The 15,805-nt window shown below is 33.1% G+C and overlaps 2 protein-coding genes across 2 annotated transcripts; both read left to right on the forward strand.

The window, feature by feature from the left end:
- The first annotated feature begins 464 nt into the window (after positions 1-464).
- On the forward strand, positions 465-8,912 carry LOC109809553 (early-responsive to dehydration stress protein (ERD4)). The gene is made up of 11 exons (XM_020372892.3): positions 465-924; positions 1,903-2,055; positions 3,098-3,233; positions 4,332-4,433; positions 4,591-4,710; positions 4,920-5,000; positions 5,172-5,512; positions 6,225-6,470; positions 6,756-7,080; positions 7,592-7,825; positions 8,275-8,912. The coding sequence occupies exons 1-11, from the start codon at positions 611-613 to the stop codon at positions 8,638-8,640; spliced, it is 2,418 nt and encodes an 805-aa protein (XP_020228481.1). The 5' UTR covers positions 465-610; the 3' UTR covers positions 8,641-8,912.
- A 999-nt stretch (positions 8,913-9,911) lies between these two features.
- On the forward strand, positions 9,912-15,028 carry LOC109808553 (AMP-dependent synthetase and ligase family protein). The gene is made up of 6 exons (XM_020371593.3): positions 9,912-11,347; positions 11,635-11,824; positions 12,709-12,854; positions 13,904-13,971; positions 14,313-14,415; positions 14,579-15,028. The coding sequence occupies exons 1-6, from the start codon at positions 10,307-10,309 to the stop codon at positions 14,690-14,692; spliced, it is 1,662 nt and encodes a 553-aa protein (XP_020227182.1). The 5' UTR covers positions 9,912-10,306; the 3' UTR covers positions 14,693-15,028.
- The last annotated feature ends 777 nt before the right edge of the window (positions 15,029-15,805 follow it).

The raw sequence follows: 15,805 nt of genomic DNA on the forward strand, positions 1-15,805 counted from the left end.
ATCTCTCTATTTTTTTAATATATTTTTATAATTTTGAGTGTATAAATGATATAAAATATTAATCATAAAAAATTAATATTTAATATTATTTATACACTCAAAATATAAAAATAGATAAGAAATGAAGAGAAAAAAATGAGGATGAATTCATATCTATTAACATGTTGTCACAAATAACAATAATTTATATTTCTTAATTAAAATATTTAAGATTTAAATATTAAATTTGAATAGATATTAAAAGAGTACTCATATGATCATTGTTTTTTTTTATTATTGAAATTAGTCACTACTTATATAATGTAGTAAAAAAAAAAAAAAGAGTAAGTTAGTGACCCCCTAAATCCTTTCCTATTAGCACATGAAGGCTCCTAGTTGCAAAGTGCTTTCTTACTCATCATAATCAAACAAAACCCAACTCCAATTTTTAAATAAAGTTTATTAATTGAGGCTCAATAAAGTCAAACAACAGCAAAGAACCCAGCTTTTTTTCTCACTCTGCAATAAACAAATTGGAGTTACCAAGAATCAGTTATTCTTTGCCTTCTCATTCTTCTCTTCCTCTTCCAAACCCCATCATCATCTCTCTCTCTCTCTCTGAACTCTTGCAATGGCAACTCTTGAAGACATTGGGGTCTCAGCAGCCATCAACATTCTCTCAGCCTTTGCTTTCTTGCTGGCTTTTGCTCTGCTGAGAATCCAACCCATCAATGACAGGGTCTACTTTCCCAAGTGGTATATCAATGGAGGGAGAAGTAGTCCAAGGAGGTCTGGAAATTTTGTGGCCAAGTTTGTCAACCTCAATTTCAGGACTTACCTCACTTTTCTCAACTGGATGCCTCAGGCTCTCAGAATGTCTGAGTCTGAGATTATCAGCCATGCTGGCCTTGACTCTGCTGCTTTCCTTAGAATCTATACTCTTGGGTAATCCTCTCTCCTTTCACACCCTTTACATCAATTTTCATTTTTTCTATTCAAACATGAAACAGTGAAGCATGTCTCTCTCTATGCTTGGCTTGGCTCTATTGTTGTTTGTCTCCAACAACCACTTTTTTTTTTAATATTTTTTTTATCACCTCAATTCATAAGAAATTTACCATTTTTTTATATAATCTTATCTATCATAAAAATATTTTATTTTTAGTCACAGTCTGTAGTTTTTTTATTTATTTAAAATTTAATATACTCAGTTCTGGGAATTGTGGTTGTTTTGTTGTGTGGTTGATGTGATGCATTGTTACGCAGCGACCATGCTTGCAGAATTGTGTTTTTAACTCTATAAAGTTTTTAACTCTAAAGTTTTTAACTTTAGTCACATTGTCTAGTTTTTTTAACGATTAATTTGACAATTTGAAAACAAAAGGACAGAATTGACTTGCTGTTGTGTTTCTGGGAATTTTGATTTTGTTGTTGTGTAATTGGTGTGATGCATTGTTGTGCAGCAACCATGTTTGGAAAAATTGTTCTACTTGTTAAAATTTCAAGCATTCGGTTCGGTGATTGCATTTGTTATTTTTTATTCATATGCGTTTGATTATCAAAGAGATTCTAGAGTTATGCCGTGTGGTTTTCAACTTTCTTTTTGGTTATGTTATGGCAGCTTTTGTTAAAGCCTTTTCGTGGAAGCTTCGCCTTTTGGGGGTGTAGTCCATGTTGCTACGTTTTCCAATTTTCCTTTTAGCTTCTCTATTTCTGTTTTCAGTTAAATTTTTTTTGTGTTACGTGTGAGGATGCACCTTTTTCTGTCTATCATATTAATACCATCGAGTGAACTTGCGTGGCATGACTTTGAGATCAAAAAATTAAGAGAAAGAAGCGTCTCTTTTTTCAATTTGATGTTAATATTGAAATTACTTTATTGTGTTATCAGCATTCTGACTAATTTTTATCTCTTATTTTCAGCTTAAAGATTTTTGCTCCAATAGCAGTTGTTGCACTCCTAGTTCTTATACCAGTCAACGTATCAAGTGGGACATTATTTTTCCTAAAAAAAGAATTGGTAGTAAGTGATATTGATAAACTCTCAATATCAAATGTTCCACCTAAATCTATAAGGTACGATTGTGTTTTCCCTTAACTCTAAAAGGAGAAATAAGTAAATAAAAATACATAATTTAGAACGTGCTTCTTGAAGTAATGCTTCCCTTGAGGTCCAAGTTTGATGCTTCCTTCTCTAGGCATGCATATGTTACACTGTATCAGGATATCTGAGGAGACAATGAACCATTCCCTTTTCATTTTTTGTTTTTGTTTTAAAAGCTGCTATTTAAAATAATTCCACACTAATCAGAAATTAATTTCTCATCAAAATCTATTAAGTTCTGAAATTGTTTTCAAAACAAGAGTTTTAAAACCCAAAAGACAGAAACTGTTAGGAGATGTATTCTCATCTTCTGTTTTCATCCTGTTCACCTTTCCCTCGATTCCACGCTGTATTCTATGCCTTGCACCAGCTACCACTAACCAACTGTCTGAGCAAACTTGTTTAGTTGCATTTTGAAAAGTAAAGATAGTTTTTGAAAATAGATAGCAAACACAATGATCTGGGAAAATAGAATTTCAATTATTCTACCAAAACAAGTGGCGTATTTAATTGACTGTTTCTTTGTGTTTTCTGATTATGCATCTAAGGAAGTCATTTTACATATATCTCCATGGAAACATGAGATATCAGTAGAACATATACAATTTATTGTACTATGTAATTTGTAATGCTGAACTGCTATGATCTCAGTTTCAAAACAGACTTCTGACATATCTGGCTACATAGTATTAATTTTGTTTCTTCAAAGAGTTCACTTTTAATCATATGCTACTAAAACAACATACATATAATAAATTTTTGCAATATCTGGTAAATCAGTGTCATGGCACCTCGCCCAAAGATACAAGATTTTAATAAAAAAGGAATCATATCCAATCCCTGATATCTAGTATATACTATTTACATATTTTCTCTTCACGTCTCTCTCTTGTTTTGGTTAAATCTTGTAATGTTCATTTTTATGTGCATTACAACCTACATTACATTTTCATGATAGTATTTTTGTGTCACCACCTCTATTCTTTAGCTAACAGCTGTAATTGTAAATTTCAGATTTTTTGTTCACATAGCATTGGAATACATGTTCACAATATGGATTTGTTTTCTGCTTTACAAAGAGTATGATAATATAGCATCAATGAGATTGCATTTCTTGGCCACACAACGCAGGCGTGTGGAGCAATTCACTGTGAGTTGAAACTTTTATTTCATTTTGAATAGACCTGAAAATTTAAGATTGTATCTTATTTCATGAAAGCATCTCTTGGAGGTCCTTACCATTTTTCAATTACAGTGAGGTGTATGTAACCATGCATTATTGTAAGGTTTGAATTGTTTGTCTGATCAGTTTAATTTTCACCTGTTAGCAAAGAAATCATTGGGCACATTCTCATATTATCAATGCTGCTTAAAAATCATTAGTTATTTAAATAAAAGTACTCTCATTTTTTGAGTCCCTCATTGGGCCTGTGAGGTAAGATCTCGGAGAAGATATAACTCTAGCTACCACTTCTGGATCAGGGCTGCCTTTATGTCTTATACCAAAGTTCATAAATGCCAACAAAGATTCTCATTCAATATTGAAAAATGACTATTTAAGCTTTTTGTGCCATCATATGTATTTAAAAGTTTCCGGAGAAAAATGCAATTTACCGAGCCAAAATCTTTTCTTATTTGGTTGTATAATATTTAATAATCTGTAGTTTTATTTATTTATTTTTTATTTAATGGATTATGCTGTCAATGGTTGGGCTTCCTTGTCAGGGAGAAAATTGGGTGTGGGTGTCTTTTGTTGGTATTTTCAGCTTGAATCTTTTTAGGGAAACACAATTGAACGGAACAAACATAAATTCACACTCTGCAGAATAAAGCTTTTTTATTCAGCCAGAGAACCATTCATTTGTCTTTGTTCATCTCTCATTCTAAATATTTGGAGTTTTAGACTACTTGCCACATGTATTATATGTTTTTATTTTTATTTTTTTTATTTTGTATGTAGTGGTTCAATTACTATTTACACTGTCTATTTATTTAGTTTCCTATCCATGATGCTTTCTGCTTTTTGATGATTCTTGTATAATGCATCATGCTTTGATGGTTCAATTTCTGCCTTCTCTGTCTACTTATTTAGTTGCTTAAATGTTTATCTTGGACCTTTTTTTAGCAAAGATGTAACAGTTTTAGAAAACTTTTCATCTTGGTTTGTCACTCCTATGAATGTGGATTTCCTTTCAAATTTATTTTGAACCATCATTTCAAATGTTCAGAGTTTACATTCTTGTTGCAGGTAGTTGTCAGGAATATCCCTCATATTTCTGGTCACACAGTATCAGATAGTGTGGATAGCTTCTTTCAAACAAACCACCCAGAACATTATATTGGACACCAGGTAATGATTTTTATTATATTCTTTATTGGGAAAGTTTATTATTGATAACCTGATCAGGGAATTTATACATGGTGTTAATGTTAATTTGTTTTATTCAAGCATAATTTTTCTTTGCATTGTATGTATCATATTCATTTAGTTATAAATTCATTTTCAGGCCATCTACAATGCTAACAGATTTGCTAAATTTGCAAAAAGGAGAGACAGACTCCAAAATTGGCTGGACTATTACCAGCTCAAGTTTGAGAGACATCCTGAAAAGAGGCCAACCATCAAGGTGTGTAATTGCTAGAAATGAAAGAAGTACAATGAGCCTGTTTGGATACAGTCTATAAGGGTTTTTAGAGCTTCTCCACTGAAACATGAGTATTTTCAAAAGAGAAGCTCTTAAAAACTCTTATAGGCTTGTATCAAAACATGCTCAATATGTGACTTAAGAACAATCTGTGGACCCTGACTCTGACATTGTATTCTTCTCATTTCCAGACTGGATTTTTAGGGCTTTGGGGTGGGAAAGTTGATGCAATTGAGTACTACAAGCATTCAATTAAGGAACTTGATAAGATGGTAAGTCATGCATGTTTCTCTTTTCTGAAGCATGTTACCTTTTTACTGTTATTTCCTTTTTTGTTTTCAAAATTTGTTAGGTAATTTTTTGTGTCATTTATTGAATACATGCACTTCCATTACTTTGGTTGAGGTACTTTAATATAGCTATACTACATATATATTATGCAGATGACATTGGAACGCCAGAAGATTATAAAGGATCCCAAAGCTATTTTGCCAGTTGCTTTTCTTTCATTCAATTCCCGTTGGGGAGCATCAGTTTGTGCACAAACCCAACAAAGCAAGAATCCAACCCTCTGGTTGACTGATTGGGCTCCGGAGCCACGCGATGTATATTGGCGGAACTTGGCCATACCATTTGTTTCTTTAAGCATCCGAAAGCTTATAATTTCGTTGTCTGTGTTTGCCTTGGTATTCTTCTACATGATTCCCATTGCTTTTGTGCAATCCCTTGCAAATTTGGAGGGTCTTGAAAGAGTAGCTCCTTTCCTCAGACCAGTAATAGAATTGTAAGTGTACTTAAATTTGTTTTCAAATATATAATAGAGAAGGTAATTACACTAGAAGTGATGTGCATTGTATATTGTTCTGGTATTTCATCATTCATTGTTTTAGCTTTTTAAGCAGGAGCTTTTGAAATTAACCAGGAATCTCAGTAATAATTCTGTATTTATGTCTTGAAGGCATTGAAATTGACCATTTTACCTTGGTGAAAAACTGATATTCTTCTTTTTTTTATTCTATTTTAGCAATTACTAAACAAGTTGATTTATATTGGTTTTATTAATTAATACATCTTAATGATACACTATTTTCTTCATTTTTTTCTTTTAAATTATAACTTTGCATCTGTGTTTTTCTTTTTCTCTTTTAGTGAATTTTCATTGTAAAATAATTAGTATACATTACTGCCCACATTTGCTAGATGAAAAGACAGGAACATTTATTTGTTTCTAACTTTTATCTATACAAAATCATAGTTCCTGATCTTATTTTTCCACCTTTTTTGTCCATAAATCACCTAATCCACTTGTAGGGTTCACATGGATTTTAAAATTCAATTACAACAATGTTTAAACTAGGTTCAGTTTAGGATTTGAGAAGTAATTGACCTAACAAAGTGGTACTCATGCTTGGATTGACTACTTCATAACCTGCTTCTTTCGTTTAGGCTCAAATGTCTTGTAGTAGCCTCACAAAGATTTTTTTGGCTTTTGGCAGGAAATTCATCAAATCCTTTCTACAAGGTTTTCTTCCTGGTTTGGCTCTTAAAATATTTTTGTACATTCTACCCGCAGTTCTGATGATCATGTCAAAAATTGAGGGGTATATTGCATTGTCAACACTTGAGCGTAAGACAGCTGCAAAATATTATTACTTCATGTTGGTGAATGTTTTCTTGGGAAGCATTGTGACTGGGACTGCATTTGAGCAATTGCATTCTTTCCTTCATCAGTCACCTACACAGTATGTCTTCAATTAAACAAATCTGAGTTAAATCAGAGACTGACTGGCTATATATTTTGTCATTTTGTGTTTAGATTTGCTCTGTACTTGCATTAACCTAGTAGTTTCATATATTTAATGCAATAACTACATAACCTTTTTGCAACTTTATTGAATTTTACACTATATTTGATAAATATTTTCTGATATTTTTATTGCCTCTGGCATTTCTTTTTCTTTCGTTAAAAACCTCATGCATGCTTTCCACGCGACGACTGATCTTGTGAATTTTATTATTGACTTCAGGATTCCTAGAACAATTGGAGTTTCCATTCCAATGAAGGCTACTTTCTTTATGACATATATAATGGTTGATGGATGGGCTGGAATTGCTGGTGAGATTCTCAGATTAAAGCCATTGGTTATATACCATCTCAAGAACATGTTCTTAGTTAAAACAGAAAGAGATAGAGGAAAGGCAATGGACCCTGGGAGTGTGGACTTTCCAGAGACTATTCCAAGTCTTCAGCTATACTTCCTTCTTGGAATTGTGTATGCTGTGGTGACTCCAATCCTTCTTCCGTTCATACTAATCTTCTTTGCCTTCGCATATTTGGTTTACCGTCATCAGGTCAGTGTCTTTGCTAGTATGATCTCAAAACATGCGTCTTTTGCTAAGTAGAGCTTACATACATGATAGCTTTAGGATTTCTACAATTTTGGAATTGTCAGACATTGCCTAATAAGCACCATAATGTTTTCTATCTTCTGTTAATTTACTTGGACTTACTTGCACTCAGCTCCAAAAGAAATAATCATAATCATTCCGAACTGTGGTATGATACATAAGTGCTCACACACAAACCTTATCTAGGCAACTGCACTAGATAAGTTTGATACTTATCATGGGTTGGCCTTCAAGAAATCAAAAGAGAAATAAAAACATGAATAAATAACAATGAGATAAAAGCTATAGCTGTTGTGTCCATTAAAATAATCACAATGTCAAATTTACCTAATTTCTAGAACATGCATGCTGCATGTGAGATGATAATCTGTATGATGGCTCACTAGCTTGTAACATTTTTGTCTGAAAATGCAATGTGTAGTCTAAATATAATTTTGTATGTTTAATTATGCAGATAATCAACGTCTACAACCAACAATATGAAAGTGCTGCTGCATTTTGGCCACAAGTTCACAGCCGCATTATAGCAAGCTTGTTAATATCACAGCTTCTTCTGTTGGGTCTGCTTAGCACCAAAAAGGCAGCTAAATCAACACCTTTGCTTGTCATGTTACCAATATTAACATTTGCATTTCACAAGTACTGCCAGAGACGTTTTGAGCCAGCATTTAGGAAGTACCCTCTTGAGGTAAGATAATATGCACCATGCAATAGGCCAATATTACAAATTGCCAATTAGGAAGTGTTACCAAACCTTTGGAGTAGTGTACGTTTCTCTAAAGGGGCTGTTTGAGTTAACCTCTCAAGAAGTACTTTTAGGGAAGAAAAATGGAAGGAGAAAATGAATAAGTTTCTCCATAAGCTGAAATTAGTTTATGCATAAGCTAATTTGTAGAAGTTCTCTCGTATTAGCTTCTCCAATATCTTATTTTCAATTAATGCATGAGCTAGTTTTAACTTACGGAGGAGCTTATTCCAATTTTTTTTCTTCATATTTTTCTCTTTTAGAAGTGCTTATAGGCCAAGCAGACTCAAACTTAACTTCCTTTTGTTTTTCTTTGAATGTGGCTACATGCTATGTGATTGCTCATAGTTGATGGTTGTATTGGAAACTAATTTCTCATAATCTATATTCAGGAAGCAATGTCAAAGGATTTATTGGAGAAAAGCACAGAACCTGACCTGAACATAAAGGCTTATTTGGCTGATGCTTACTTGCATCCAATCTTCAGGTCATTTGAGGTAGAAGAAGAGGAATTGGTTGAAGTCAGAGTAGATAAACACCAAACTAATGTAGCTAGTGCACCACCAAGTGAGCCTAGTTCACCCTCTCCACCCCATCATCTCGATCAACCATCCCCACCCCATCATGATCATCAACCCTCCCAACCTCAATATGGTGACTATCCAATTCCAAATCCAACTTTACCACCAGGTTATTACTACCAATACCATCCTCCCTCCCCTTCATATGTTTATCACAATTATCAGTACCAAGGTTAGCCTTGAACTAGTGCATACCCATTAACAAGGTTGCTTGAGACCCCTTACTGAAAATTTAGTCTTTCTATCAACTTAGATATGTGTTCTGGTTTTTTAGTTTTGATCAATCCATCGCAAACGTAAATGATCATTTTTCTTTCCTTAAAATGTAAATGCTTTGGTTTCTTCTAAATTTGCGGTGGCTAAAATAGGCAGGATTTACTTGATCAAGCAGCTAGAGATTTCTTTTCCTGGTTTATTAAATGTTTGCCAAATTAATTTGTTCTGAGTAATTGGGTATTTTTTTGAATATTGCTATAATACAGATTCAATTTATGCAATCCTCAGAGTGGTATTCGGACGTTTTAGAAATTAGACGTGCCAGTAAAGAAATGTATATAATGTAATTTAGAATGATTATAATTATCTTAAAAATAAATATTATGTTGTATTATTACATTTAATAAATGTGAAAAAAATTGTTGAAATAGTAATGCATCAAGATTACATGTAAAAATACTTATTTGTCACAAATTAAGGAGAGGAAAATTGTCATGACATTGTGAATGAAGTGATCATAATTATTTTAAGAATAATAATATAGAAAAATCAAGGATTTCGATCAATGACTTCAATGGACCAAGGGGCGATTACATTCTTGTTCTGAGTGCAAATTGCAACAACTTTGTTCGAGTAAAGGTGTTCTCAGTAAATATGTCAAGGGAAAATAAGTAATGAAGAAGCATATTAAAAATCAAATCAAATCGGGAGGATTCTTGTTTTCAATGGATTCAATAACTTTAATTGTTCTCTATGAACACACTGAAATCTATGAGGATATCAAGGAAATTAATTTTATCAACATAACTTAAGCACCCAACACTCCTTCCTTACAATGTGGTTGTGTATTATAAAAAAACGTTACTTTCCTTCGGAAAAATTGTAATAACAAAGAAAAATAAAATATATTTAATTCAAGCCAAATCACAATAACCTTGTACTTTGAAAGAAACTTATCAGATCAATAATTTTTATCGCAAGTTAACCGAAGAATTCCAATTGAAATTTTCTTTTCAATAAAAATTGTAACGGCGATAATAAAAATTATAATTATGATAATAATATCTTCCCACTAATCTCTTTTATTTCTAAAAGTCGAACCAAACAACAAAAATTTATAAAAAAAAATTATCTTTTTAATTTTCTTTCAACTAAAGACTATATTAACAGTCTTTCCTCTCAATTACTAAATATTACCAGAATTTTAAGTTGAGAGATCTAAACCTAATTCTATTTTGACTAACAAAATGTTGGCATTATAAATTTCTAAATGTTTAGAGGTGCAAATAATAATTTAATTATTTTAAGCTAAAAAATTTAGTGGCAAAATTGAATTATTCAATTGTTAACGTTTATTGTCTTGATATGGTTCCTCTTTCAGCGAGAGAAAAGAAGCCGGATTGAAACTCCACATGTGGAGTTGTTCCCGCGGGAACCCAATTTCCGGAGCGAATTAAATTGCCACAAATACCATCTAGATCTCCACTTTTTTTTTTGCGCCGAACATTGATTCCATTATTCCCATTACACCATGTTGTTCCCTATGTCACTCTAGTTGTAGTACTCAAATGTAACCATTCTTCGTAATTTCACTGCATTTCACATTTGCACTCTTCTATCCAAACCAATGGCAGAAAACGTAAACTGCGACATGCCCTTCACTCACCACCCTCATTGGTTCTCCCCAAAAACCGGTATTTACCAAAGCAAACACGCTCCCATGGACCTTCCCACCGACCCTTTTCTCGACCTCGTTTCCTTCGTTTTTTCCCACCGCCATAATGGGGTTTCTGCCCTCGTTGATTCCTCATCTGGGTCCTCCATTTCCTACTCAAAGTTGTTACCTTTGGTTAAATCCATTGCCTCTGGTCTTCACAAAATGGGTGTTTCACAAGGTGGCGTGGTCTTGCTTCTTCTCCCTAACTCCATTTACTACCCCGTTGTGTTTTTGGCTGTTCTCTACCTAGGTGCTGTTGTCACACCCTTGAATCCTCTTTGTAGTGTCTATGAAATACGCAATCAGGTTAATGAGTGTGGTGTGAGTCTGGCTTTTACTGTGCCTGAGAATTTCAAGAAACTAGAGCCCTTGGGGATTCCCATTGTTGCTGTGCCAGAGAATGAGAAGGGTTTGAAGCATGCTCGTTTCTCATGCTTTTGTGAGTTGATTTCTTGTGAGTTTGATTTGCCTAAGAGACCGGTTATTAAGCAGGATGACACAGCAGGGATATTGTATTCTTCAGGGACTACTGGGGTGAGCAAAGGGGTTGTTCTGTCACATAAAAACCTTATTGCTATGGTTGAGCTTTTTGTGAGATTTGAAGCTTCTCAATATGAATACTCTTGCTTGAGGAATGTGTATCTGGCTGTTTTGCCGATGTTTCACGTGTATGGTTTGTCGCTATTTGCTGTTGGGTTGCTGTCTTTGGGTTCTACTGTTGTTGTGATGAGGAAATTTGACATAGATGAGGTTGTCAAGGTGATTGATGAATATAAAGTTACACACTTTCCTGTTGTTCCGCCCATGTTGACGGCTTTGATAACGAGGGCAAAGGGTATGAATAGCTGTAAATTGCAGAGTTTGATTCAGGTTTCCAGTGGTGCAGCGCCTTTGAGCACAGGAGTTATTAGTGAATTTCTCCAAACCTTCCCTAATGTTGATTTTATACAGGTAAAGAACCTTAGAACAAGATTGTCTTATTCAAAGAATGCGAGTCATCTAATTGCTAGAGTCAATACCATGTATATATGTGTCTGTCTCTGTGTGTGATTGTTGTAATAAGCTGAATGTTGATGCCATTTCGTTGCTCGAGTCAATAGGCTCAGTACCATGTGTGTGTCTGCGATTAATATTCACATCAGCAACTACTGCTGGAACATTAAAATTTAATTTGTTTAGAGTAATGTTGCTTCCCTAGATTTTTAAGAATGTGCAGCTGTAAGATTGTTTCTTTTTAGGGTTATGGAATGACTGAGTCAACTGCAGTAGGAACACGTGGCTTCAATACTGAAAAGTTTCGCAATTATTCTTCAATAGGGTTATTGGCTCCAAACATGGAGGCAAAAGTGCTACACTGGAATACTGGTGCATTTTTGCCCCCAGGCAGCAGTGGTGAGCTTTGGTTGAGAGGGCCTTCAATTATGAGAGGTAAAACTCTGTTTTCCGGAATTGGTATGAAATTGAAAACATTAAGCTTATTCATTTATTATGTATAAAATATTAGGTTGCTTCACTAGGAAATTGTCATATCAGTTTCAAAGACATTCTTATTTACAATAATAATTCAGTATCACATTATATTTCATGTACACGAAAAACTTGTCTGAGAAACTCCATTTATGTTTTAGTTGTCTTCCAGTGAGTGATATTATAAGCTTATCTGTTAGTGTTTCTAGCCTTAAATATATGAATGGAGCAAGTAATTTAAAGCATGTTTAGATTCATGTCAATTTTGGTTGGTTGGATGTGAACTAATGGAAGTAACAATTAGTTGCTTTTGCATCAATTTTAATGTGATTCTTGCTTAATCATGGATCATGGATGTGAAACCAAACATGCACTTAGTTTTAGTGGGTGTTTGGGAACAACTTATTTCTCAGAAATAATTGCTTATTTTTTCTTTAAATCTTTATGGGGAAGTGGATAAAAATAAGCGATTATTTCTCAAAATAACCTGAACCAAACACTGATTTACTTGTTTTAGTTCTTACAATCAGATGTTGCTGTCATTGGAACCTGTTCAGTTAAAAGATACCTCTTAATGTCCTTGCCAGTAAAATGTTACAAATAAGTTTCTGTTTATTTAGCTTAGAGAAACGTGAATTAAAATTTCTCTTCAAGGCAACTGGTTAAGTTGGTTGCTTTGACTTCTTGTTTCTTTAATTTTCCTATATTAGAGGTGTGTGTTCCTATTTTTGTTCCTAAATCTAATCAGGCCAAGCCCACATCCACTAATACTTTCTTTTTGGCCTATTTCATTGCTATTTTAATCGAAATAATTTAATTTGATTTTTTTTTACTTAATTTCTCAGGATACTTGAATAATGAGGAAGCTACAATATCAACAATTGACAATGATGGTTGGTTACATACCGGAGATATTGTTTATTTTGATCATGATGGGTATTTACACATATCTGACCGCTTGAAAGATATCATCAAATACAAGGGCTTTCAGGTATCTATTTTTTGGATTAATAATTTTAAATTTTTAATGTAAAAAAGCAAAATAATTTTGATTAAATAACAACCTTTGCTCATGCATATCCACATACACTTATATAAATAAGAAACTGTTCCCTTGAGACGGCTGTAGTTTTTGGTAGGATTGTGGGACATGCAATGAGAGTCTGTAGTTTCAAACCTCACCCCCTTCTCCCTGTTCAGTTTGGTTCTCCCTTGAACAATAAATAAATACATTCAGAAGTTGACAAAAATGCACTCTGTATGGAACTATACCTGTGTCTACTAGTAAATTTAATAATGTACAACAAATACAAATAGGCTTTCTTTATTTAGTGCACAGTGGAGCAGCTGGTAGTAGGCCAACTGTATTTTGAGATAGATTTCGCTGCTTATAAACATCCGACAGAATATTTTTGTTGAGCGCCTAGTATTTGTTTAAGCACTTCATTTACTTGGTAAATGACTAAAAGCATCTCATGTTCAAATGCAAGGGTATAGTACAGTTGTTGTTCAGAGGAACACATGAAATGTTTATTGGATTGATCAAATATAATCCGGATCGTCTTAGAATGACATGAAATATGTAGTAGAAAAATAAAATACTAACTGGGGAATGGTGGATTTTGATATATTTTCAGAAGAAACTGCAAATCTTGTTGTAAAGCAGTTGGATTGATCAAATGTAGTACAGTTGTTGTTCAGAGGAACACATGAAATGCTTATTGGATTGATCAAATATAATCCGGATCGACTTAGAATGACATGAAATATATGTAGTAAAAAATAAAATACTGACTGGGGAATGATGGATTTTGATATATTTTCAGAAGAAACTGCAAACCTTGTTGTAAAGCACTTGGATGCCTAGTTATAAAAGGGTTTACTTTATAGGAGGTAGGATTGTATTTTCCGAATACATTTGTTTATACATTGCACAATTTTCAATCACGGGGAGGATTTGTTGTTTAATATTACAATTTATGTTTACACAATTTGTGTGTTGTACACATATTCTTACACATGGCAAATGATCTGTGACAGATTGCTCCTGCTGATTTAGAAGCTGTGTTAATGTTGCATCCCGAAATAGTTGATGTTGCTGTTACTGGGTAAGGATGAACTCTATGAAACACCAACACTATTTAAGAGTGCTAATGTACAAAATGTAGGACATTGATACATATCTGCATGATACTGGAAGGTGTCAATATTAGAAACATGTCTGACACCTTAAGCAAGAGAAGTATCTTTGTTTATCAGCTCTCAGTTCCCCTGCATGTGTGTACTCCATTTATAAGTTTCAAGTTCACCCTGTTTGTTGGTATTATTTGTTTTTAGAATGATCCAAATATCTATATATGTTTGTGCACATAATAGTTATCCATACTTTTAAAGCTCCTCTCTGGTCATCAAAATATATCATAAGTGTTGCATCACTTTCCATTTTCAGTGCTATGGATAAAGAAACTGGGGAGATGCCAGTGGCATTTGTGGTCAGGAAGGTTGGAAGTGTGCTGTCTCCTAAGCATATTATGGATTACGTAGCTGAACAGGTTCGTCCTGATAACACAGACTTTTAAGTGCTATAATATATCAATTCACATTTATGCATCATATATCAAGGTGTTTCATCAGCTAGCTAGTATTTTAATTATGTTATGTTATGTTATTGTTAGCTACTAAGATTTTTTACCATTTGTAACTCTTTTGTGGAAGGTTGCTCCATATAAGAAGGTTAGGAAAGTGTTGTTCATTAACAAGATACCAAGGTCTCCGACTGGGAAGATCCTAAGAAGGCAGCTGAGGAATTGCTTGACTTCTTACCTATAATGCATTGACAATTTTGGAAAGTGGGTTGTCTTAACACAATTTGTTGAGTGAATCTATTCATACATACGTGCATCGTGAGGGCTACTAAAGGATTGAAGAACACTATGTCACGATATCATATCACCAGAAATTTCTGCCCTGCATATCTCCAAATTAAATGATACTCGTATACTGATTTTTTTGTTGTTGTTCTTTTACTAGTCATTGTTGTATCCTATGTTGAAGAAATAGACTTCTGAAAGACAATAGTGGAATGATTTCATTGCTTTAATAAATAAATAAAAACTAAATCGCGAAACCCGGCATTCTATAAATTTAACTCCCGGGTGTTTTCAATATTATGAGGTCATTCTAGTAATTGTCTTACTTTAGGTTTGAACTTTAATGAGTTTTCTCTGATACTGTCTTTGTTTGAATTTCAGTTTAACCATTTTAACTAAGTATTAGAATTCAAGTTCTTTTTTAATTTTTTTTTAATCCAAACAGATTTATGTTACTACATCAATCTCTCTCTCTCTCTTATAAGTAAAATAAAATAAATGATAATTGCGATACTTTTTATGGATTAATATTGTTAAATTAAAAATTAAAAGGCTAAAATTGCATAACTGTAATAAGCACTAAAATTGCACACGATTAAGTTTACACAATTATTATACTTTAAGGACTAAAAATGCATTTAAACTTAAATTAAATTAATATACAATGTAAAAATCTAACTCGTCTCTAAGTGCATGATTAACTAATATGAGTTATTTTGACTTAACTAACGATTTTAATTTCAAAATTTGAATATAAAATTACATTAAATACTTTCACTCATAAGATTAGTGAGTCTAAGTGCATGATTAACTAATATGAGTTATTTTGACTTAACTAACTATTTTAACTTCAAAATTTGAATATAAAATTATATTAAATACTTTCACTCATTTATTGACTCATAAGATTAGTGAGTTGAGTGGATTGAGTTATAAAAGTTAAATAGTTAATTATATCAATAGCTATCCTACAAAATGAATTAAACATTACTATATCTCACTCTTGTTAAAAAAATGCAAATAGTTAGTTCTCAGATAAGACAAGTTGGTTTGTTGATTAAAATTAATATAT

This window comes from Cajanus cajan, chromosome 11 (genome assembly GCF_000230855.2).
Source record: "Cajanus cajan strain Asha chromosome 11, NIPB_CcT2T_4, whole genome shotgun sequence".
Taxonomy (NCBI): Eukaryota; Viridiplantae; Streptophyta; class Magnoliopsida; order Fabales; family Fabaceae; genus Cajanus; species Cajanus cajan.